Below are 26,743 nucleotides of genomic sequence, written 5' to 3' on the forward strand. Positions count from 1 at the left end.
CTCCCTGCTCTTCATGCATGTAGCCTACACACACACACACATATTCGCAGGTACAGCAGAGAGAACATCACAAGTAGCTGACGTCAATAGTGTTGTAAGAGCTCTCAGAGCCCTTCCACGGGAGCCATTTTTTAACAAGCACACCCACACTCTGCCAACTTCAGCCTCGCTATTGTCTAAATACAAGCAAACTGTCACTCCCTGCGATCTGGGAGGAGGACACAGTTGGAAAACAATAGTTTTCCCATCATGACAATTCCATTTTAGATAGTTAAACCAGTGCCAAACTTTATCCTTTAAGCAGGTCCATATCTCATGAGCTGAAATCAAATAACACTGTTGGATTTTGGAATTGTCTCGTTCTTTCTTGCCAGTACTATTCAGTGCTATTTTCAATAGCCACATTAGTATGTCTCTCTCTCACAAGTGAGAAAATGAGTTTTTCTACCTCCCACCATTTCATTATCTGAGCAATCTCCCAGCGCGCAGTCTAATTCCTTTAGTAAGGCCCCGGTTTCTGCCGACTCCTCGCTGCACTTCCAAAGCCACAGAGATAGAAACAAAATGGGGACAGGAGAGAAAGGGAGCAAAAGATATAGAGAGAAAGAAGAAAAGAAAGAGCTAATTTTACAGTAAATCAGAAACCTGGTAAAGTGTGTGCTGCAGAGACCGACCCACAAAGACGCAAGCCACCCACATGCGGTGCTTATTTCACCCTTTCAAACTATTAGAAGCATACCTCCAGAGAGCCCAGTTTTACCAATAACAATAAAATATAATTGTGACCCAAACTCATACTAAGTAAATACATTTTCTGTTTGAAGAAAATTAAGTGAACCCGTAGGGCAAATAATCTTATACAGTGCTTTAAAATGCTGTCGGATAGCAGGTCTTTCAAAGAAAACAAATCACCCAGGTGGAGGAAGTGCACTTGTTTAAGACGGGCATTAAAAGGAGCTTTAAAGAAAGTGATTTCACAGCAGAAAATATAGGATACAAAGCATATATGAGACAATATATTTCCCTTTGATTTTTAGACCTAGACAAAACAAAATGTACAGCAGGGCTGTTGAACAATGCAGTTAATTTCCAGTGTAAGGAGTATTTGGTGTCAGAGTGTATCACATTATTGAATAAAGTACTGAAAAGGTGCATTGGTGCGGACTAACTAACTAACTAGCTAATGTGAAATGCCAAATAATATCACTTTGCCCTGTGCCTTAATGCAATGACGTATCAACAGTTTGTGGTGGGCCTGATTGAAGCATTGTAGTGGGCTGCTCTGTTTAAGCTGTTAAAAACTGGTTCTTCATATATCACTGACATTCTGCTTATGCTACTTTACGGAAGCAATTTTTTAGCCTTATTAGCGCTCTATGCCCCGTCCCAGTGAAGGATAGCCAGCAGGTTTCTGCTACTGTCTGTGTATTAAAACATTTTTGTACACATTACATTCTGACATATTTAACTAATATCAAAACCTAACACTAAATCTGGAATAAAAAAAAATCTGATGCATGTCAGTAAAATATGCAGTATTTTATGTTCCTACTCCTGAGTCACCTCAAATGCTTTGGCTAGTGTTCGTATATATTAAATGTAGTCTGTCAGCCCGCTGTTTACCTCAGCTGTCAAAATAGTGGGTGTAAAGTCTTCACATCTATTTAGTGTTAAGCAGACAGTAAAACTTTGTGAAAGGAGTCTGATACAGGATGGTGAGTCAATAAAACTCACTGCGGAACCGAGGTGAGCTATTGAGGACGTTTAGCCTGTGTTAGTTACACAAACTTTCTTTGAAATGCTGCTATCAGGCTTAGATAATGAGTGAATAAATGTAATCAAACTGTTTTTCACAAGGAAACTATTTTTTTCAAGACACTCAAATCTAAAATTAGCTGCCCTAATGCTAGCTTAGCTGTTGTTGTTTTTGCCAGCCTGTTGCTATTTTTGCCAGCTAGTCATCAGTTATTTGTGATCTTTAAATTAAAACTAACTTGCATTTTTTAAAAGTATTTTTAGCCAAATTTAGGTGATTCAAATGTTCATCAGAGTTCCCCTTTCTTTTGGAATTGTCAGGAATCTGCGAAATGCTAATATAATTATCTTCTGGTATAGAGGGCGATACTGACTTAAAAAATACATAAAGTAAGAGCCACACTTCAGTCAACTCAACTCAAACTTGGCTACAAGTCACCTAAATTCTATATGTACAGTTATTTAAACAAGCCTACAGTTTTTCTTATGATACAAGCTACTAAATAGGGTTACTGATTAAATGCACTGGGATGGAGTAAAAGCAGTACAGTCTCATAATGTGGTCTGTTATTGATTTTTTTGGAGGATTGATTTGTGTTCCCTTTTAGGATGTTGCAGGCCTGATTGAGAAAGTTCACATCCATCCTTCAGGCTCTGTTTCACCCATGTATGGTGTACTCAATTAGGAATTTTTTTTAACGTCCTTTGTCTTTGTTGGTCCTCTGGCGTTATACTAATAGTAGTTACTCATTTGATTAGCCAGTTGCAACCAAACCCCCTGCACCCACCTAGTTCCCATTTCTTGTTAGTCAAACATTTTGATCCACAAATCTCTGCAAGAAATAAATCTAATACCTAAATAGCTAACAACTATCTAAGACTGGCTACTACAAGAGTATTGTTGAGAAATTAATTCTTTTTGAGATAATAATTCTGCAATGAATATCTGCTTTTGTGAGCTTTTTGGTTTCTGTGGAGCTTTACCCATGAGTCCTAAAATTCATGCTCAATTTTGACAGATTTCTTTTTTAAATCTTTCTCACAAGTCTTCACGGAAAACTTTAAAGTCACTTGAGTAACCCTTTCATCCTCTCAAACATCTCAAGCAATTCCAAACCGGATGGAAAAACAAGTCTAGATCATAACAGTGATGTCCCCTGGCTCGACCTTGTTTCCCGCTGCTGTCAACTTGCATGACAAAATTCCCTAACAATAACCTGACAAACATGCATTTCTCATGCTTTGTTGATCACAGATAGACTTTCTTTTTTTTTGTTTGTCAGTAAATTTTCAAGCTGATGACACACATGAGCCAGACCAGGACAGGGCAAGATTCCAAGGTGTTCACCCACAGACACAGATGTATATAGAAGCACAGTACCTGGACTGACTCTACTTAAATGACTTGACACTCTGAAGGAAGCCATACATCAACCTGTTGTTTTTTTGGCCAGGCATCACCAGGCTCGGCTGGGGAGTCAGTAATGCTATGGTTGCCATTTATCAAACAACAGGGTTACTGCAGCTCTGGATCAACGGGTGCAGCCGCCATAAACAAACAAACAAAACGGGAGGCCTGATGAATACAACCAGGCTGCCCGGTGGGAACTGAAAAGGAGGATAGGGTAAACGACGGAAGGAAGGGGGAGGCAGGCGTATTATGGAAAGAAAATGAAACCATGAGAAAAAAAAGGGTGCAAAAAATGACTAAATAAAACATGAAACAACATCTTCGTATCTCTTCAAATACACATAGTCAGTGATATAAAGGCAGCTCTTTAAAAGCTTTGATCACACATATCTGTTGGTAAGTATCAAACTCCATTTATGTCAGCTTATCCCTCGATTTTTCTTTTTTTTCCCCTCACAGCATGGGAACAATATATGGTACTCTATTTAGAGTATTGTACATATGCCACACTGGCTCTCAGCATAATTGCAAGCCACTCTGTATTCAGGATTACCTTTCACATTGAATTGAGAGGGGTGGGGGTGCCTCTAATGGTAACAGCAGAATAAGAATGACTTCCATTATGTTGTTTTTTAAGCAAAAGAGGGATTTACTCCTATGTCATGCCATGTCACATGACGACATTAATGCATGTGCACACACACAGACATACATGCACACACAGGATTACAATAGTAAAGTATTCTATATAAATAAACTATGCATGCATAAATACAGACCTAATTCCAAAACACATGAAATCAAACTTGAATGCTTGGCCTAAAATCTGACTACAGGGAATGAAAGTCAGACTATCCTGATGGAATTTTGACATGATTGAATGAACTCGTAGAAATCTGCGCTCTGTAGTTTCATCCCTGTCATTATAGCCTTTAGGTTATAGCCTTGGGATCTTATTTCCTTTAGTGGGATGTTATTTGTGCTCATGAGTAATCATGTTCAAACAAAACATTGCAGAGAGGATATTATGCATTATTCCTTAGGGACATGTTGGTGGAAATAACATTCAGGCAGAACCTGAAGCACATGATGTGTGCACAGATTTTAATCTTCCAAAGAAAAACAGAGGCCTGTCAGTATATTCTGACTGTGATTCCACGAATTCAAGCTTCATTTCCTATATTTTTACTTTATATAGACTTGATTAGTCACACATGTTCAACTGTTTGTTAATGCATATATCTAATCAGTCAATGACATTGCAGCTAGTTGATGTTGACCCTATTTCTAGGGTTTACAGAAAATGGTCAGAAAAAGAGAAAATATCCAGTGAGCAGCTGTTTACCGGTAAAATGTCTTGTCGAGATCAGAGGACAACAGCCAAACTGCTTGAGCGTATAGGAAGGCTACAGTAACCCAAATAACCACTTTTTACATCCAAGGTATGCAGAGGAGCATTTCTGAATGCGCAACGCATCGAGACTTGAAGCAGATGGGACGCTACTCCTGACAGCTAAAAACAGGACACCGATGTTACTGTTCAACCAGCTCACCAAAACTGGACAACAGTAGATTGAGAAGACTTAGAATTTCTTTTTTTGCTGTGACTTTCAAATGCTAGTCTCAGAATTTGGCATAAATAACATCAGTGAAACAGCCTACCTGAGTAGGCTTGCTGACCATGTTCATCACTTTATGACCATCTTCTCGCGGCTGCTTCCAGCATTAGAATGCACCAAATGGTAACAAAACTCAAATCATCACAAATCGGTTTGTTGAACACAACAATGAGTTGATTTTTCTCAAATGGCCTCCGCAGAACACCGTTGGGATGTGGTGAAATTGCAGATTCACAAATCAGCAGATGACAAATCTGCAGCAACTGTGTGGTGCTATGTGTTATCATATGATAATGGACCAAAATCTCAGAGGAACATTAACACCTTGTCAAAGCTGTGCCATGAAGAATTATGGAAGTTTTAAAGGCAAAATGAGCCTAATCTGGGAGTAATAAGTGTATGTATATGTAGTAACATCCTAAATTGAATATCATAATCTTTTGGATGGAAAATTATGTAAGGTGAAGTTCTGCTAATTAGTACAGCTGCTTGCTTTGCTAGTAAACACAACATAAAACAAGTTAACACATTGTTCAAGTGACAGTTGGTATAATATTTCTGGCCTTTCATGTCGTTAGCTATTTTAAAAAGAAAGCGTGCAAGGAAAACATTGTGATTTTACCATGCCCCAAAGGAAAATCATTGTTCATTTCTTACAAACATTACATAGCCAGACAGTTTGCAGATGGACACAAGAACCAACAAATCAATTCAAAATTATACAAATATATCTGTCACATTTTGCCAGCATGCATATCACAAAAGGGTGAAAAAATGTTCTCAAACCAATTATATAAACAGAATTTAAACAACAAGTAGCCTGGTTTGTTTGGCAGATGGCATCGGAGTCTGGATCCAGACTGTGCAATGGATCGTTTCTTAAAGTTTATTCAGCACAGGCTAGACAGTAAGGCTGTTAACTTAGAGGCTGATTAGCCCTGAAAGTTGGTAAAGTGTTCATGGAACAGAACAATTATTTTATTTGGATAATAAGACATAAACGTCTCATTTTGAGCAGTCATTATACACAAGCCTAAAGTGCTCTGTATTTTTATGAGCACACGCTTGTCTGTATACAGATTTCACTGTGTTTGGGTGCTTGACTGACCCTTTTAATGTTAACACATTTACCAATGTTAGAAACACTTCATCCATAATGCATTCTGACCATAAAGCATCCCAGTGACTTCCATTGTGGATTCACACAAGACCACAGGAACAAACACCTCATCACCTGCTGAGTGTTAAACAGAAACTAAAGGCATAAAGAGGAAAGAAAACTGATCAGTAATTATAGCAATGTGAGGTAGAAGAGGAGGTGTAGTAGTGGGGGTAAAAATCGGTTCAATGCTGATGAACATTTGAGCATTTCTACATGCCTGAAGGAATTCCATTAACCACTCTGATTAAAGTAATCATTGGAGCCATCGGTGCCTGTCAGATGCCATCCCTGCCCTCTCAATTACCCAGATCTCCTTGAACTCAATTGCTCACATCATCAGGGAGACCGAGTGGCAGGAATGCAGCGAGGCAGCGCTGAGGATGAGGTATCTTCAGCAGGGGGTAGGCGAGGCCTCGCCCGAGCATATGGAAAATGTCCACCCTCTCTATTTGTCTCCGTATAGAGCGGGCAGCCGCGCATTGGCCTAATTATCATTTAAACATGTTGTTGCAGCGTTAGGTGGTAAACTAAAAGAGAGACAATGCATACAAGCTTAAAATAATGAAGCACTTGCAGGGGTATCAAACACATGGCTTTGGCGACATATGTGGCCTTCCAGGGGGGCCAATTCAGCCAACTGGATGGCCTTCAGATCTAGTGACTGTTTAAATAATAAAAGCAAATAATACTACTGTTTATTTGTGAAAATGTTACATTTTATAAAGGCACAAAACCTTTAAATGTAATGTACCTGTAATGACAGGTACATTACATTAATTACATTAATGTGAAAAAAGAGACGTAATGATTGATTAACTGAATTATTTTTTTGCTAATTTTGTTTAAAAAAAGCTTATTAAATGTGGACATGAGTTTGAAACCCCCATTTCATATGATAAGAAACAAAAATAATAATTTCATCAAAATAACACTTATTTTTAATCACTTTTGTCAATGTTTTTTTTTTCATCAGGCCAGCAATTCAATAATACAATCCTTCAAATTAAAAGCCTTACGAAAAAAATGTTAAAGAAAGAAGGAAATCATCAAATGGATCATCAAAAAAGTTGATGGGAATTTGTGTTGTTTGAGCTCTCAGGATTTGAAACAAAATGATTCAGCATTAGCCATTCAAATATTAAATATTTTTAAAACACCATTTGCTACATATTCATTTAAATTTTCTACACCGTTTTGGCCTAACAAAAAAATAAAAAATAAAAAAAGCAAATACATCTTTTTTTGCTTTTTTTTAACACAACACATTTTGACAAGCCATTCATTTGCATAAGAGCTCATTAACACATAAGCAAGACAGTCTCTATAACTTTTCACAATTACTTTGTGGTAAATTTAATTCAAAATTAAAGTATACGACAGGTAAAAGGACTGAAACCTAATATTTCTACTGAACACTGTTTTTGTTATGTATGTGAATCTACACACATTGCTTATGTATAAGCAATTATGTATAATCAAGACTGTCTTCATTGTTTTTGACAATTGCTTTGTTGTAAATTTGATTCATTTCAAATAAAAAAATGACTTAAAAACAATAAAAAGTACGAGGGCTTAAGGTCAATGCTTTCATTTCTACTTTGTATTAAATCCTGAATTTGTGGAATGCTTTGAATTTTTTGTTGCTTACATGTAAATATATAAAACATCTTGAAAAATTATTCTTATGCATAACAACTAATAATGCATAATCAAAGTTTTTACTGTTTATTGAAGTCCTGGCTTTAATGTACTTGAATACTTTAATTTCTGTTTATATGATTTAGTCAATAAAATTGTTCAGAAGCAAACTAAACAGTACATATTTTGCATTATGGACACTTAAAAGGCAACATGATACATGTGCAGTACACAAAGAGGAACTGGAACTGAAGGGGGCCTTGAGCTTTCTTTTGCCCCTGGGCTCTGTAGTAGGTAAACGTGGCCCTGTGTATGTGTAGCATCAAGCTGATTTTATTTACCATAAACACAAAACTCTGCCAGTGCCATCTGATCAGCTATGAAATATAATCTTAGCATAAGTCTGCTAAATCAAATCCAGAAAATGTTTAATTAGCTGGGTATTTTCATACACTGTTAGAAAATAATTGCCTCCAACTTAAAGTCCATGTACCGAAAATAGCAGAATGATGAGCCAACAACTTCACGCAGCTTGGACGGGTTTCACGCGCTGTCCCACTCTGATTCAACATTGATTAACTCTCAAATGGTGTGAAAGCAGAAGGAGAGTGTCTCTCCCTCTGCTTTTAGTTTTCTGAGGAAAAAAAAAATCTTTTAAACAAACTTAACCAGCATCTTCTGAACTTTCCTTGCTGCAAGCAAAGCAAAAGAGTGAGGCCTCTGTGACAGCTACATCTGCACCTACATCACGCCTTGTGTTGCATCAGCCCTGCATCAGATTCCACACAGTGAGTTTTAGCCATAAATCATGGGGGCTCGTGTGTAGCATGAAGCAACACATTTGGAGATATTTCACCTTAGAGCTTCTTTCCTCATCTGAATACAAATATTGACCACTGCAGAAATCGTACTGTTTGTGTGAGGGATTATTGCTGAAAAACTTCCACAGCCGCTGAATGCACTATATAGAAGCTTGATAGAAGGCTATAGACTAAATAATCCGGGAAAGGATAATAATGATAAACTCTTTGTCCTTCCTTGATGCATCCATTTGTGTACCTAGAGGCCATTGGCTGGTTAAAAGCATTATTTCAACTGGAAGTAGTCCCCCCCGCCAATCCCCTCTATCAGTACGCACACACACGTGCACATTATAGCCTCCTGCAGTGGGATTCTCAGTGCATCCATCCCCCAATTACACCAGGACAGAGTGATGAATGTCCACACTGGGAGTTTGGGCTAGAGAGATGTGCATATGCACGCATATGGTATTAACAAGCCCATTTGGAATACATGATTCAGTGATTATGTAATTGTGCTAAAGCGGGTTTTTTTTTTTTGGTTTTTTTTCTTTTTTCTCTTGAACGTAGCCAAATGATCCTGAAAAATACAATACTATGAGTATTATAATAATAATAAAACAGATAAAAAGAAAAAGAGCCATCTGCCCGCATTTTAAACAATTTGTCAACGCACTGCTCAGATCCTTGTTGAACCTCAGTAAACTATTAATGATTTCCTCTTTCAACATTGGCATCAGAAAAATAAATAATGTCAAAAATTGTCAGTACTGCGACATCCCATAGGCCACTAATACTGGGCAACTGCACGCACTTCTTGGCTATGATTCACATCCCCTGCTACATGTATGACACATCCACAGTTACACTCAGTTCCAGGACTCCTCATCTCCCAAATGGTGCCTTCTGTTCTCATTCTGGGCTTCTATGAAAAGCTCCAACAAAAGAAGAGGACCCAGAGCATTGGATTTTTTCCCTTTTTTGTCATTGAGAAAAGGCAGCTGGCACCGCATAGAAAACTCAGTACAGTTAAATACCGTAAAATAGACGTTTTCTAGAGGGAAAAAGTCGATTAAAATAATATAAATTCATAGTTATTCCTTTTGAGGTCAGAATTAAGTGTCGCATTAAGGTGTCTGATGTGGCACAGCCACCCCCCCGCCACCCCCGCCACACACACACACAGACAGACACACACACACTTCTTCCATTCTTTTGATTCCTCTCCAGAAAGATCCGTGCCCATCTCAGTTCTGGAACACTGAATTCCTAAATGGTGACGCTTGCTGCACACTGAAAATGGTGGCACAGTGCATCCTCTGCATTTTTATAGATCTACTTTGCATATTGAATTTAAGTGGGTCAAGTGAAAAGTCAATTAACAAACAAGCACTTGAAAGACCGGAGAAAAAAAGCAGATTTTGAACATGTTTTCTTATATTTTTAAACTTCTTGACTTACAAAACCGTTTGCATATCAAACAAAACCTATTACGTTTCGACACCAAAAACATAATCCAGCACATCTTTATGTTTCATACCCGCTGACTTTGCGAAGATGTTAAATGATGTTTATATAAAACACCTGCTCATCCATTGACCGACGACAATCTGGATTATGTTGTCGCGGTATAATTGCAGAAGGCCAGCCTTACATAATGGTCATTGATTAATACCCATTGATTTCAATTCTCACTGACGACGCAACCTCCACTTTAAGTGGAGCACGTATACACTGTCTTTATCTTCTTTAACTGAGTGCACACCATAGTCTGATCTTGTCAGCCGATATATTGTTAACTGATTATGGCATAAAACAACTTTTAGCTGTGGGAAAACTCTCTTGATTTCACATCTAAAACCCACATGCTGAACCAAAAACCCAAATGGCCTCATTCCACCTTCAGTTTCCGCATAAGCACATTATATGAACCTGACATCATGTTTATTTGATGACAATAACATAGTTTGGTCAATATAGTGCAATAAGTGCAAAGCAATCAAAACAAAAGAAACCCATAATCGATAGAGAATTTGCCAATGCTCGTATAAAAATAGGTGTTACATTGATTAAAATGCCAGTATTACACAACATAATTAATACTTCAAATATCATTTATGAATTTTTGTTTTGATAACATATCAATCCTACATATTAAGAATGAATAGCCATATTCATTTTTAATATAATAATCTCCTTTATGAGAGCTCATTGAAGGCTAACTTGCCTTCCATTTCCAAAAAGTGCAGAAAGCATACAAAGACACTTCTTTTTTCTTTTTTTCTTTTTTTCTTTTTTTTCATCTTCTTCAAATGACGCAGTCTGTTTTGGACATTGGGGTGTGCCACTTTCCGAGAAACAAAAGAAAAGAAAAACAAAAAAGGAAAAAGAAAAGCCACTTTTACAATGCAGAGCTACAGTAAATGAAACTAGAAACATAAGCCTTTTTCCGGAGGATGATGGAGTATGATGACACAGGTAATACTGATGAAGAATCAAAAGTTTTGAAAAGACATGGCAGATTATATCAATAAATACTTACTTACAGACTACAGCAGAAAATAGTCCTACACAGTTTTGATGATCTGCTGTACAATGTGTTGGGTTTTTTTGTTGTTTGTTTGTTTTTTCTTGTATGTCCAGGTGTGATTTTTATAAACATTTCTTTTTCTGATTCACAATATATCGTATGTATGGTTATATTCCTGAAAATGAAGTTGGGTAAGATTTACCTGTACACTTACATTTTTGTGTGTTATTCAATCTTCACCATAGAAAAATAGATTTTGCATCATCAGTTAAGCAATTTTGTTCATCCATGTCTCGAGAAAGCTGTATCCATTCCTGTAATGTCATGTTTCTGAAATAAGAATAAGATTGTTCGGCACACCCCGTTTCAACTCTTTCTCTTTTGCTTGTTTGTATTTGTGCCAAGGCACCCTAGAAACTGAGCCACTGTTTCAAGGAGGGTCGAGAGAGAAAATGCTTCATTATGCTCACGACTCTGTTGCTCAGAACTGGCTAAAGGTGGTCTGTTTCTCAAGAACTTCGAGGTAATCAGGCTCAGACTGCAGTTTAGCTTTTAGCTCCAAATACTCATTCCTGTTGGGCTCGACATAAACAGTACTGGGTGCTGTGCCATAGAGCACTGTTTCTCTTATTCTCTCCGGGTGCAAGAACTGACGTCTGACATCAAAATTTGGGTTGTACGTGTACGACACGGGACCCGTATACTTGTACTCTAAATTGGCCCCTGCTGGGATTGACGGGATGGACTGGTGGGGTGACTGCTTATCGGGTTCAAGGATCCCTCTGAAGAAATGGTCTGCATCCTGCACAGGGGAAGGGTTTTCACGTGGCTCGATGGTGCTAACACTGTATGAAGGGCTCCTCATCGTACTACTGTCCCTCTCATCATCTGGGGTACTCCTGTATGTGACCTTGAGCTCATGGAGGTCACGGTAATCCTCCACTGTGTTCCCCTCCCTTGACCTGTAAATGGGATTTTTGCACATATGGCCCATTGGATGGGGGATATATTCATATACATGACCAGCCGGGGCCTTAACTTTAGGTCCAGAGCGGTTGCTGTAGAGGCTGTACTGCAGGTTAAAAGAGCTGACGTCAGAGTTGTTAGTGCTAGTACGGTCACTCTGAGACTTTTTACGCTTTTTCATGACCACAACAAAGAGCCCCGCAGCCACAAAGACAGACATGATGAAAACAAGCAGGAGGCTGAGGATAAGGACGGAGAGGGGGACGGTGCTGCCAGGGGGTTCCAACCTCCGAGTAGCACCTGTGGTGACAACGTGTTCATCCATGGGCTCCTCTGTAGGTGGAGTTGGCGAGACATAGGCTTCGGAGTAATCTGGGCAGAGCTGCTCTGACGGGACAGAACGCAGGTCCATTCCTGTGTGGCGTTTTGGCGTCTTGCACACGACCTCATTAACCACAGTGCCTGCACTGAGCTGCTCGAGCCATATCTTCATCCCCACTATGTCGCAGGAGCATTCCCAGGGGTTCTCAAACAGATCTATCTGCAACAGCAGCTTGAGCTGATCCAAAACACCACTCACGGGGAGGTTTTGGAAATGGTTGTTACGCAGATTAAGCCTAGACAGGGAGAGGCTGGAAAAGATGCCCACAGGTAAAGTTTTCAGGAGGTTGTTGTTCAGAAAAAGCAGCTGCAGATTAGGGAGATAGCGGAAAGTGCCCGCATCGACCTCCTTGATTTTGTTGTACTCTAAATAAAGATATTGTAAGTTCTGCAAACCAAAAAACATTTCTCCTGTGAGCCTGTCCATGAGATTACCATTCAAATACAGTCTACGCAGGTTGGTTAAATCCCCAAAAGCCCGGTCGTGGATCAGAGTTATCCTGTTGTTTCCCAGGTGAAGCAAATCCAATCCAGTGGCGTCGACAAAATCGGATCTCCGCACCACAGGGATGTAATTTCCAGTGAGATACATTTTTTTAGGATTGTATGGCTTGGGTTTTAGGTCAGAAATGCTTTCAATCTTTCTCTCTTGGCAGTTGACATTTAACCCAATTTCAGATATCTGCAGATTACATGTGCAAGCAGTGGGGCAGTCCAAAGGCACAGGAGATTTGGTCTGAAAAGCAATGATGGGGCCATAGTTGTATGGATTGCCGCCTGGTATTCGGGAGGTGGGCTTTAACCTGGTTCTGTTCAATTGCCGTGTGCCCTTGGTAGGCCTGGAAGAAGACCTTAAAACAGCCGAGGAGGTGGCAGAGGCTGTGACAGCGGCTGGTGTGGTCTGATAGTATCCATTAGTGCTGCTAGGCGGCGCAGGCCTGACTGTGTCTTCTAGGGGTCTTCGCGGGCAGAGTTCCTGCTTTGACACCTCATCCAGGTCTCTTCCATGGAGCCTGAATGGCGTCTCGCACACCACTTCTCCCACCAGAGCTGTGTAAGCTATACTCTCCAGCCAAGCCTTCAGAGCAATGAGCTCGCAGGAGCAATTCCACGGATTCTCCTCCAGTTGTAATTCCACAACTTTGTCCATGTGCTCTAGGAGGCCAATATAGGGGAACATTTTTAAGCGGTTCCCTCTCAGATCCAAGTGCGTAAGGGGGACATTCCGGAAGATGTTGGGAGGAAGGGCAGAGAGCAGGTTGTCGTTCAGAATCATCACTGTTAGTTGGTGTAGTTTGCTCAGGGCGTTGGACTCTATGTTTGTGATGAAATTATAATCAATCTGTAGGTATTCCAAGCTCTCAAGTCCTTTAAAGGTTTCATCTCTCAGAACTTCTATCTTGTTGTTATTCAGGTGCAACCTTTTTAATCCCTGGAGTCCATTGAAGGCACCCGACTCTATCTCAGAGATATCATTGTTCCCCAAGTGCAGGATGGTCACCCCGGTGTAATTGATGAAATCATCGATCGACAGCTTCTTCAGGAGGTTCCCCGTGAGCAGGAGGTGGTACATGGAGTACTGAACAGGGCTGATCTCCGTCAGCCTGATGATCCCCCGGTTCTCGCAGCTCACCGTCAGGATCCCTTCCTTCTCCTCGCACGTGCACAGGTTTCGGCAGATCTCCCCATAATTGTCATACATCTCAACCAGCCTCAGAGATGATGCAATCAGAAGTATTATTTTTAGGATCCAGATATGCATTTTTCCTGGGAGAGGATGCCCCAGCTCACTCAAGTGCAGTACCAGTATGAGGTGTCATCTAAGGAGGGGAGAGAAAAGGACGAGTTGTGTTTTACACATCATGGGCACAGGTGCATTATTTACAGAAATGCAAATTTGCTCACTCAGAAGAGCCTAAACGAGCAAACATTAGATGTATTCAAACACACACACACACACACACACACACACACACACACACACACGCACGCACACATATTTTTCCAATATGCAAATGTGTTATGTCGGCATCATTTTGATTTTGAAAGTGACAGAAAACAAGTTGCGTGTTTAACAAACTGCATGCATAAAGAATGTTGTATTTAAAGTAACACAAGTATCCGCTATTGGACGGCCACTGCGCATTTTTTGATAGCTCGCCTGAATTCCAATCCATCTTGTTAGAATAAGAAGAAGAAAAAGAAGAAGCTATCGCCATCCACCGTTTGCAGACTCGGAGATTCGAGTATTTGTTAACAGATGACAGTGGAAAAACGACAAACGACACTTCTTGTCAGGTAATCTCGAGTCTCATTCCTTGTGAGATGGGTGATTGTTGCATTTACGGTCTCTGTTATTATTATTATTATTATTATTATTATTATTATTATTATTATTATTTGTATGTGTAAATGTTTGTTTGTCTTTTCCTTTGACGATTCAAACTCACATTAAAACCTCGAGGATGAACTCCTATCTCCGAACTACAAAGATACCTCACTCACCCCTCATACCCGACGACTTGGGGAAACTGTCGGATCCCCTCTCTCCACCTCCACAACATGAGGATGAAAGACGGGGGGGTGAGGGGGGGGGGGTGTTTATTCCTGTGCTATGATTAAAAACCGTCCTCGGTGCGAATAAAAATAAAATGCCGGTTCCCTGATACCAATCGACAGGGAGAAGCAGACAGTCCTCATCTCTGTAGAAAAATGGATACACATATATATATCCGGCCTGCCATAGAAAATGTGAATATGAGCCTACAAGGCGACAGTCGCAGCCCTTCTTCTTCTTCTTCTTCTCTTTCTTCTGCTGCTGCTGCCCACGGGCGGAAAAAAGAGGGAAAAAAAGAAAAGAAAGATTGAAAAGAAAGAAAGGAGAGGAGTTGATCAAAGGCAAATCTCGCGGAGGATCTCTGATCCAAACTACATTTTGACGTGGAGTAAATAATTCTATAATCAAGTATTATGTACGGCATCTGCTATATAGAAGGTTACAGATCTCTCTCTCTCTCTCTCTCTTTCTCTCTCCCTCTCTCTCTCCGCCTCAGACGCGCGCGTGCACACACACGCGCGTGCACAGCAGACGCACACATTTGGGTCTGTGTGCGTTCCTTAAAAGAGCACAAAAAGCCCACACATCGCTCCATAAATCCCCCCCCCCACCCCCCCAAAATCAAAATAAAATAAATAAGCGCAATTTTAACGCACGCACACAGGTAGCCTACTCCACCACTGAGGTGTCAATCAAAATGTTTGAAATGTTTCAGTCTAACACCATTTCAAATAAATAAATAAATAAATATTTGTTTCTAAAAGCCAGGCTCACGGAAATAATGGAGATATAACTTGGAACGCCAGTGCCTTGTCTTTGCAGAGCATCCGTGTGCGGATGCAGCAGGCTTTTTTAAAAAAACGGGATGCTCTAACTGGAGCGCAGAAATGCGGGCTCTGTGCTCGTTACTGGCACAGCGGCCGCAGACACCTTTCTTAAAAGCACCTTTAAATCCGGGATCAACTTCAGTAATGTGACTGAGGGTGGAAGCAGGTTTCAGCACCACGGAGAGGTCCCCCCCCCATCCACACACACACACACACACATACACACTCACCCCTCCTCCTCCCAATAAAAAAAAGAACACGTTAAAAAGGCATAACGTCTCAGCTGAGACAAGCAGTTAAACCAAAAGAAAGGGGGGGGGAAGAAAATAAATCAGGGTTTTCTTACCGTGCTGATTCCGGTAAACGCCAAAACATGCCGACAATCACGGCTGTGTCCGGTCTTTTCCCCCCAGCCTCAGTGAAAACATGGATTTCGTGATTTCACTGTCCGCCCTTCAGCCGGATGGTTAAAAAAATAAAAGAAAAAGGAGGAAAAGAAAAGAAATGAAAAGAAAGAGGAAAGAAAAAAAAATCAAGTCAAGTCTCCGCGGTGTTTAGCTCCATAAACCAGGCATGGACGAGCGCGGGTAACGTTCTCATTCACGCCGATGATGTGACAGCCTGCGCGGCGAAACGGGCTCCGGTGCTCTCCCAGCGCCGACTGAAATTAGCAGTGTCATCTCGGAAAAAGAGCCAAAACCAAAGTTGGAACATGGTCGGGAGGCGAGGGGGGCGAATAAAAACGTGGTAATCCCACATCAGACAGGACTTGCCGCATGCATTTTAACTGTGACTTTCATCCATGCGCACTGACGAAGGAAGCGGCTCAGAGAGAGGCACGAATCCCCCCCACCCCTGTCTGCTGCCAGCGGTGCGGCTCCTACCAGTTTATGTATAGATCTGCCCAAGGTCTCTTTATTTCAATTGCCAGTGCGTCCAAATCGACCGGAGATCAATGTTCCTCCAGTTGCCTCCTCGGATGCGAGAATCCGATCCCCCCCTTTCCTCCTCTTCTCCTTCTTCTTCTTCTGTTTTCTGCAGTTCTGTTGCTCCTGCTCATAGGATATCCTATGTACGCGCGCGCTTCATCTTTCCACCCAGCGTTGTCAACTAGTGGAACTTGATCTCGGTTGGTTGGTGCAAACCAGCCCGTGCCCTGCAGCGAAGGACGTATTATGAAATAATTACCGTAGCATGGCAGTGAAAGTCACTCGTGAAAATGCATAAATCCCCCCCAATCTCAGAGACTGTCACAGCACGGAAATGAAAAGCAATTTAATGCGCGCAATAGTCTTTAAGGGGGGTGGTTTAGGAAGGGGAGGAGGCGGGCTGGTGGTGCTGGGGAGGGGTGATGATGATGATGATGTGTGTGTGTGTGTGTGTGTGTGTTGGGGATGGGGGGTGGAAAAAGAGGGAGGCTGGAGGAAGAAGACCCGTAGAGGGCAGCATAATGATGAAAAAGGTTTCTTGGCAGGACTTGCATTCTCAGGCTGCACTTTGTAACTCGCTGTCTTTTGATTTAGCTGCAACAACCATTTGATTTGTCACTCAGCAGCCATTTAGCTGTTATCCACCAAGCCTTCCTCCACGCTTTTGAAAGTCACAGCTGGACACAGTGGGAGCTCTTCATTTGTCATTAAATGGCCACAGTACCCCCCTTGATTTCCTGTTTTTGAGAAGTTGGGAGAAGATGGCTGACACCCATCCTGAACTGCTGAAAAGAACATTCTTTGAGGCGCCATCAATATGAATTCTTGGCACTTCAGGAATATATTAGCTGCACATTTTATCCCCTTGCCTCCTTGTACTGGACTTGATCAACCAGCCAGTTATAGTGAACTCAAAGCAGAAAAGTCCAAAACTGCAGTACCACAAATGCCACTTGAGGCTTGCTTAAAAAGTGAGTCAACCCCCATAGACCCCCATGTTAAAAAGGCCCAACTTTAACATCTTTACAGCCTTCTAAAATTTTTTGTAAGAGGGCAGCTGTAAGTGTTTATGTATACATGAACAATTATAAATCAAATCAAATCAAATCAAAATTTATTTATATAGCACATATTAAAACAACAGTGTTGACCATAGTGCTTCACAGTCAATAAAAACATGAGACAGATAAAACAAACAATAAAAGAGGACAAGAGACAATAGGTAACAACGCAACAAGCTAAAACAGCCAACTAGACAGAATCAAAAGCCAAAGTAAAAAAATAAGTTTTAAGACGTAATTTAAAAGACTGGATAGACTCGGCAGTGCGAATATGAACGGGGAGGTTATTCCAGAGTCTGGGTGCCACGGATGCAAGGCCCGGTCGCCTCTCGACTTCATTCGAGTCCTAGGTTGTGCTAGGAGCCTGTGGTTGGACGATCTAAGTGCTCTGTTGGGATTGTATGAATGGAGTAAATCAGAAAGATAACTGGGCGCTAAATTATTCAAAATATTAAAAGTGAACAAAATAATTTTAAAATCTATACGATATTTAACAGGGAGCCAATGTAATTTGGCTAAAATTGGAGTTATGTGTTCATGAATTCTCGTACCTGTTAAAAGACGCGCAGCTGCATTTTGAATTAACTGGAGCCGGCAAAGAGAGGAGTGTTGGAGGCCCGAGTAGAGGGAGTTACAGTAGTCCAATCTGGATGTAATAAATGCGTGGATAAGCTTTTCAAGGTCCTTTAAAGGAAGGAACGGCTTTGCTTTGGAAATCTGACGCAACTGGTAAAAGCTGTTTTTTACCACAGTGGACACCTGTTTCTCGAGTTTAAAAGAGCCATCCAGGAACACTCCGAGGTTTCTTACAGTGGAATTATAGTCTCTAAAGGTAAATTTACGGTGGGTCAGAGAGGTCAAATGAACTGCAACTCGTGAAAATTCCAGCAAGTAGAAAAACACAGCAAAAGCACACTAAATACAACAAAAGTTGAATAAAACAGAACAGAAATCACAAAAAATTGAAAATAAATGCTGTAAAAGTCATAATTAAAAACTCAAAACAAAAAAGAAGTGTTTTTGGGGACACAATAACATGATGGACCAGCTGCAGAAGTGACAGAAACCAAAGCTAAAGAAGGACTGCTGTGAGACAGACACGTTTAAGAGAAGCAGTGTTCATCAGTGAGGCGGAAAACAATGCCTAGTAACATGGTTTGTTACATATAATACTGAAAATACACATTTAGGCTACGTCCACACTAGATAGATTTGAAAACAGCGTTTTTGTCTGAAAACGCTCCACGTCCACACTAGCGTTTTCAGTGGTTGTCACAGAGTTGTGCGTCCACATTGAAATGGCCGAAAATGCTTACATTCCAGTATTGCGCATGCGTGAAATGCAAGAAGATTCCGCCTGCCTCATTTCTGTCTGCCGTTTATTTACTTTCCAGCTCTTTGAAACATCACGGCAAAATGTTGAGGAGAAGCACCAAGTTTTTTAAATGGACTAACAATGAGGTGGAGTTGTTGCTGCGAGTAACACAAAAGTACAAAGTTGCAAAAGTGAGTGAGAGTTAAAGAATTTGAAGAAAAGTTATCTGGAGCATGTACAGACTGATGTTAATCTTTAATAGGGCTGTCAAAATTGAGAGCAAACAAAACAACTGCTGTATAATGCCCTCCGCTATCTTAGTTTAATTGGTCACATGACTGCATCATATGAGTAACATGCGTCCTCGTTTTAGAAAGTCTCCGTTTTCGCTGTCCACACTGCGACGCAAAAGCACCGTTTTCAAATGTACGCGTTTTCAAAACGCTGCGTTTTTCATGAGCGAAAACGCCGTCTCAGTGTGGACGGGAGGCCAAAATGGAACGAAAACGCATTAGAGTGGACGTAGCCTTACTGTTACTGTTAGCTTGTCACTTCTGTGTCCCCAAAAACACTTCACTTTTGTTTTGTTTGTTTTTTTGATGCCTTTTACAGTATTTTTTTGTTATTTCTGTTATGTTTTATTCAACTTATGCTGTATTTTGTGTGCTTTTGCAATGGTTTTCTGTCTGCTAGTCTTTTCTTAAGCTTGAGTGAATTTGACCTCTTAAGGCCACCATACAAATTCCAGACAGCTAGGCTTTACCAGCACCCATTGGAAGGCCGATGCAGAAATACCTTAATTATATTTTTATTTCCTTTTAGTTAAAGGTAGAGTAACATGTCTGGCTTGAAAAGGACATTTTTAATGCTGAATACAACTAAATGTTAATTTTTTAAGTAAAGTTGCCCCTCAGACTCAAGAACAAGGTTAAAGCAGGTTATGCTTTTTCATATTAGAGGTACAGCCCATCAAAAGCATTCAGAGTAAAAGGAAAAAATATTGATATTTATCTGCCTGTCATCAGTGTTTGTGCCCTGCACCCATTTTGCTAACAACCTATAGCATGCCATCCTGTGCTCTAAATACAGTGACCTCTTGCTCCTCAAACAATAACATGGAAGCAGTAATAATGCAAACACTGAGACTTAAAAACCCAAATCCACTGGGTGACATCAAGCTGACCGTGTTTCTCTTTTATATAAAGTGTTTATGAACTACCTGCATTTTTAAAAGCCATCACCATAACATCTTATAACATCTATTGGTATGGCAGGGCAAATTCCTCATTAAGACAACCTTTAACCTTAGATTAAGTGGGTATTAAAAATGTAGCAGACAATTCAGCTAAAGCAAACACATCACATCTCTTTATGGACCCTTCTTTGGATTAAGCTCCTAGTCCTAGAAACCACACATTTGCAAGAGATCTGCATTGAAAGAAATGAATTTACTCTAGGATTAGGTTTAATCCAGTTTTGCACCCAATACGCTAATGCTGCTGTGTCGCTATAAGTGTTCTGTATTTTAGCAAACTCGTGGCTTATTTGCCCTTTCTTGAAGAACCAATTCAAGTCAAAGCCACAGCTGCCCTCTTACCCTCTTGCTGTGGAACAAGAAACTTTAGAAGCACTTAACTAAAGCCTAAAAAGAAAATCAAATTAAATCTAGCATATGGTGGGTCGCCATGTCCAAAGAGATTTCCCACTTAGTCAGTATTGTGTGGTAATAAGTCAACTCTTATGCTCTCTTTAGCATGCAGGGAACGACAATAAGCGGATGTGGCATCCATGCCGCCTTCTCAGAATTAACCGTGGAGATGCTTTGAATTATCTTAAAGTCTCTAGCTCTGTAATCGTATTAAGAGTGGTCTATCCTGTGGGGATAGACAAATCAGTATCTATGGAACCCCAGCTGGAATACAGCGATGGAAAAAAAACTAATGCGGCACGGTTTTTGCTTCCTCCCTCTGGAAAGGACTATGACAGGCTCCCCTGAGAGGCATCATGGCATCATAGCAAGGGGGTGTAGCTGTCCTAAATTATTTTTTGCCTTAAATGACTTTGTGTATCGCTGATGGGAGAGCTAGATAGAGGGAGAGTGCTAGATAGCTTCAATAAAGTATGGTGGTCACAGTATGTGTGTGGACGTATCTTTAAATATGATCACATTTTCATCAGCACACACCGGCGTGTGTCAGGGAACATTTCTGTGGGCAAACACATATGTTACCATCTGTGTGTGTGGCTGTTAATCGCTGCTTGACACAGGCTAATGGGGTTCATACAAACATAAAAGTTATTACCATAGATCTGCAGCATAAAGCACATTGTACTGTAATATAGGTTTGGAATAAATAGGCAAGATATCAAATGCAAATTAAAGTTCACGCTATTGTGTATAGTCAGCATGCTGTAAATAGTTATAGAAACACATTTAATATATTTAATATCTATTTGAAAATGGTACAGAAAAATGCAAAAAAAAAAAATCAACATAATTTTGCTCATTAGATGCCCACAAATGCTTGAAATATTGATTCACAAGGAATAAATAATGAATAATGTTTAAGAAAAGATGCCATATCATAATTTTTTCATGTGTTTACATTATTTTCATCAGTGGGTTTACATGGAACAAAGATTTGGAAACTTAAATCTTAGCACAGCATTGGATATCATCTTGTGTTGCTGCTGCCCATATTTAGACTGTGAATGCACACCTCAGACTAATGAACTACATCTGGTTAATAAGAACATTTGTAACTCCTAGTAGATACAGATTAAAACACTTTGGTAATATTGTAGGTCAGGGCATAATGATGGCTTTGATTCTTGGAATCAAAGCTGTGCTGACATAATTCTTTATAGTTAAAATGATAAAAATCAAACAATTTGATCAGTTTAATAATGTAAGCAACATGTTCCAGTTACGTGGTGTCATTTCATTTCTTCTTTCTTATGTAAACATTTGATAACTAAGAAGCTCAATTTGACATCAAAAATTTGCCATTGTTAGTAGATGTAGTTTTAATTTAATTTTTTTTTATTTTCACAATGTGCCAGAATAAATTCAATGGCTAACAAGTCCAGACTACATGTATGGCAGTTTAGATCCTGTTATCCATGCTGAAGTAAAGAACAGAATAGGGTTTAGCATTGTATTGCCTTTCCTCTCTATAGATTGCTTAAACACTTGTATACATATCTTTCAGCATTAATGGTGCCTTCACAGTTATGCAGGTTACTCATGCTGGTGTTGTCACCACATAATGCTTGATAGTGTTGAACTATGTGCTGAAAACAGGCTGGGTTCTCAGTCTTCTCTTTAGCTGGAGTATGCAGCAGTCATCATTTCCAAAAATAGTTTAATGATATTCTTAATCTTATGAGGTCAAAGCACAAGCTAGTCCTAGAGAACTATCCATAACTCTATATGATAGAGGAAAGTAAGAATAAAAATATTTCTTGGTTTTGTATTTATGTTGCTGTTTTGGGACCCTGATTGACAGGACTTTGGAGAGAACTTTTCAAAAGCCAAAGATATCATGTTGTTGGGAGGGACATAATCATCTTTAATCTTAGATGAGAATTTAAACCTTTGAGGCATAAATTATTAAAACATTTGCCAGGCAGAATGTCTTTTACAGAGAGGTGAAACCCCCCTATCTTTACTTTTGAAATATTGGTCTTTTTTTTTTTATAACAAATCATACTAGTAATTAATCCAAATGGATATTAGACTTTTTTCTAATGTGTTTCACAACACTGAATGTCCACAACCTTCAAAATGAATGTTTATTTCTAACAAAAACAGAAAAAGATCTCAGTTTGAATGTTGAAATGCCATCTTTGACACGGTGTGGCAATCTTTCAGGAAAATGGGAAGAAATGTTGCTACCTTATATTTAATTTGACATAGATTTATAACGAATGAGCTTTGCATATTTCTTTCCAGGAAACAAGACTGAACTTTTTGTTTCATTGGACCAAAAAAAGAGGGGGTTATTCAAAGAAGTGCTGATCACAATAATCATAAATTTATTGTGTTTTTATGCACTTCACACACTTCAGTCTTACTGTGTTCTGGACTTGGCTGTCTGTGATATCAGAGAAAAAGCCTTCTGGTAGTCAGGCTATGAGCCAAAAGCAGTGGGTAGAGGAAATAATGAAATGTGCCTAAAAGAAAACATCTCTTTGGGGATATACACCATTGGTTGTTCTTTCCAATTTGACATTTTACATTTTATCCCCTTCCATTTAAAGAAAAAGATTTCAGTCAGTGTTTTAATGTGCTGACTTGTTTGTCAGTGTATACAAGTGGATGTTAACTCTGAATAATTTCCTTTTCTGGGTCTGGAGATTTGTTAATGCAGTACATGACATCAGACAAACACTAAGTAATAAAATACTGCATTTATGTGCAATATAGCTGTAAATTAAACGAGTGAGATGCTTAACATTAAAGCAACCTCATCATTTAGGCTTACATTATTTTAAGGCAATTCTGACTGTTTCCCTTAATAGAAATCAAATTATTTTGTCAGCAGAGAGCCTGATATGGATTGTGGTATGATTAACTTATGAAGTCTCATCTGGCTTGCATGTCCAGAGGCCAATTGGTGCTGCTAGCAATTTCCGTTATAACCCAGTAGGTCTAGAACAGGTCTTCGGGGCCAGGATCCATTCAAAAACCTGATAATGTGAAATTAAAAAACAATTTCACTTTGACAGTACAATCCAACTGGCACATCTCCTCTGCTGATAACAAGATGCAGTCCAGAAATTGCTTTACATAAACAACCTTGGATGTAGTTTTTGGCCCTGTAATGGAACGAAGGCTAATGAGACAAGCTTGGATGGATAGGATGTGGAAGCAAAAGCGTTTTGTTGCTTTCTGCTAGTGTCACTCCACCAATCACACCACTAAATGGTTTCAGTCCTTGCTGTGCCACATTTAACGCAACTGCCATCAAAGCTACAGTACAAGCCCATTTTCTGCTTTTTGGAAGCTATATTTAACATATACAAAAAACATATTAACATTAATAATGTGTGGCTAGCCCACAAAATGCCTCTTGATGTTTCTTACTGAAATATATTAATTGAAGACATTTTAGAAGCTGTCCTTGAACAGTTTTACAGCTGATAAACTTTATATTGATGCTTTTGATGTGATGGCGGCAAGAACTGCCGTTTGCATGCAATAAATAAGAGTGAAAATTACATAGCAGTACTATCAGAAATAGTACTGGCTTTAAAAACTCAAGGATAACTCTTAATTCTCAGGTAGCCAGTTATTTTAAATAGTTACATTTTATCTCCAAGAAAAAAATCATGCTAATTTGTCACGACCACTACATTTTTTTTTTCTATAGCACAGTTTGAACTCTTTTTTCTATTAATTCTAATCCCCAACATCGCCTTCAAAGTACAAGACACCACCTCCGCCATGGTTTACTGATTGCTGTAGACTCTTGTACCTCTGAGCTGAGCTGACGTTCTCCTACTGATGTTTTGAACCGCAAATTTGCACAGTACTGTAAAGGAATCCAAACTTTTCATAGTTCCAGACAGAACTGATCTCTAATATGAGAGTACTGTGTCTAGGTTCAGTGATGTGGTCTAGGCAATATAAAACGCCATAGCTGTTCTGCTGTTTGAGAATATCCACCTGATATCACAGAATACCTCCAACCACAAGGGTGAGGAAATTCTGTTTCATGAGTCAGGTCACTAAACAAACAAACTGCTTGAGAAGTTGATAATTCAGAAAGTCGATTCAATAGCCGACAGACCTCCTCTCTCCAGAAACATGCATCTGGAGATATGGCTTCCACGTAACAGTGTAGGGCTCACACTGAAGCACAAGATTCAATAATGGACCTCAGAAAAAACAGGTTACAACTGTGTGTGTTTTCTTTTACTGAGTGGTAATGAACGTTGCCTCACACATCCTTTTCTGTAAGTTCACCTTGGCAAAATAATGGGTTAGAGTACCGAACCACTTCAAGTCTCAGAAACTTAAAAACACTGTTTTGCTTCTAAAAGTAGCAAATATGGTCTCAGTACATATTGTTAAATTATATGATATTAAATAGGCATGTTCAGATGGATTTTCTGAGGACAAAAAAATGTTTTTCTAAGAAAAAAAGGGGGACTCCTGAACCCGCTGTAATCTACAGTAATTTCCTTTTATGCTCACATTCATATATCAGACTTTCACCTTTGTGTCTTGAGCATGTTTTTTTCGTCATGGGGTCAAACTAGATTTATAAATTCTACAAGAAAGAATGAGAAAAAAACTGGAAAACTCCACAAAACAGATTTTCTTATTGGTCATTTTCAAACTGATGTAACATAACTTCAGGCATTACTTTTCAGAAGCTGATGTAATTTTTTTTATCCTTATATATCTGTGGGCCTTCTTCTCCTAACAAGGTGGGGAAAGTATTAGAAAATTGTTAAATGTCATGTAGTGATAGTTTTTTCCTCTTATAGTGGTAATAACTGCATTAAAATTGGCTTCAGTCAAATGAAATATTTTCAGTGCCATTATGACAGTTGATATCATTTGCACTTATTCTGTGGCAACGTTACCTGTCGATGGCACGGTCTCTAATGAAAGGCATTGGAGCTAAAGCCTGAGCATTCATCACAGCTCCGGATGATGTAGAGCTCTGGTGTGAGTTCCCACCAAAGAGCGGGAGCACAGCTGCTCTGACAGCCATGATTGATGGCCAAAGCAGCATGGTAGGGTTGCACAGGGAGCCCTTTCCTTTGTTTTTCCCCGTGACTTGGCACGAGCCGGCCTTAGCAAGGTAATTTAAAAATGTTGAATCGGTAACATGCAAACTTAACCAGAGGCTTTAATGAAATGAGCTGCTGACAATGCGATAAGTGCATCCTCCATGTATCAGGGAGTGGATGGGATTGACTTATTAGCTCCCCGCACAGAGGAACAAAAGCAGTGAACCATAACCAAGTCTAGTCCATTCATTTGACTGGAGTCAGCAAGCATGAAGGCATTTAAGGTTATGGGAGCACTTTAGGGTTTGATGCACAGGCAACAAACTATGCCTTTGTAAGTTTAACTGTCTAGTCAGTCAGTTAATCATTCTGTCAAGAAATCAGTCATTAGCAAGCTAAATCCACGTCTGTGCTTTTAAGATGCTTGGATCATTATTATTTCACTCTGAAAGGGTAGCTACGAGGAGCAGTATTTCCAGTTCAGCAAATACACTATATAAACTCTAAGTCTGCACAGCGGTGTGTTAAAAAACTCCCTGGGAGCTGGTCATTTTTAGCAGGTACAGACAAGTTAAAAGGGAAATTATCAGAGCCACTACCAGTAAGGGTAAGATATGGTTGGAATTTGCAAAGCAAATATATCTTAGTAAAGTAAATATTTCACGCTGTGCAGGGAGAATGTTCTTCCTTCTTTTCTTTTTTTTTTTTTTACCGCAGATAAAAACATATTCAGATTGTGGCTCCATATTTTTTTTTAAACGTATACTACACACATCTACCTGTCCAACTAAAAAGCAATGCACTCGTATGCATACCATGCATATATGTGTTGTCTTCACTCACATTTATAGTTGCTTCACTTGCTAGAATGGTTTAAGATCTGTCTGATCATTAGATACAGCCCTCATTACTTGGCTGTTACAGTGAAGCTGATGGAAAGGCAGTTGTCATTTCATCCGGATGTCACAATGTTCACATTTGGAACCAGTGGACTTACATCTTATATGTGGAACACAGGAATAATACACAAGGAGCTAGCAGGACA

General features: G+C 39.7%; 1 protein-coding gene across 2 annotated transcripts; it reads right to left on the reverse strand.

Moving 5' to 3' along the window:
* Nucleotides 1-1,371: 1,371 nt before the first annotated feature.
* Nucleotides 1,372-16,951, reverse strand: LOC102288877 (SLIT and NTRK-like protein 5). Of its 2 annotated transcripts, none has more exons than XM_005950161.3 (2): nt 15,993-16,951; nt 1,372-14,082 (listed from the first exon to the last, which is right to left on the reverse strand). In XM_005950161.3, the coding sequence occupies exon 2, from the start codon at nt 14,022-14,024 to the stop codon at nt 11,397-11,399; it is 2,628 nt and encodes an 875-aa protein (XP_005950223.1). In that variant the 5' UTR covers nt 14,025-14,082; nt 15,993-16,951; the 3' UTR covers nt 1,372-11,396. The 2 variants fall into 2 exon arrangements, with proteins under 2 accessions (XP_005950223.1, XP_005950224.1); XM_005950162.3 differs by lacking the exon at nt 15,993-16,951 and adding an exon at nt 14,768-15,407.
* Between the last annotated feature and the right edge of the window lie 9,792 nt (nt 16,952-26,743).

The sequence above is a fragment of the Haplochromis burtoni genome, unplaced genomic scaffold (assembly GCF_018398535.1).
Source record: "Haplochromis burtoni strain Fernald_Lab_line unplaced genomic scaffold, NCSU_Asbu1 Contig_722, whole genome shotgun sequence".
Taxonomy (NCBI): domain Eukaryota; kingdom Metazoa; phylum Chordata; class Actinopteri; order Cichliformes; family Cichlidae; genus Haplochromis; species Haplochromis burtoni.

Excerpts from the sequence above, each read along its gene's own strand:
- LOC102288877 (XM_005950161.3), bottom strand. The coding sequence starts at position 14,024 with ATGCATATCTGGATCCTAAAAATAATACTTCTGATTGCATCATCTCTG.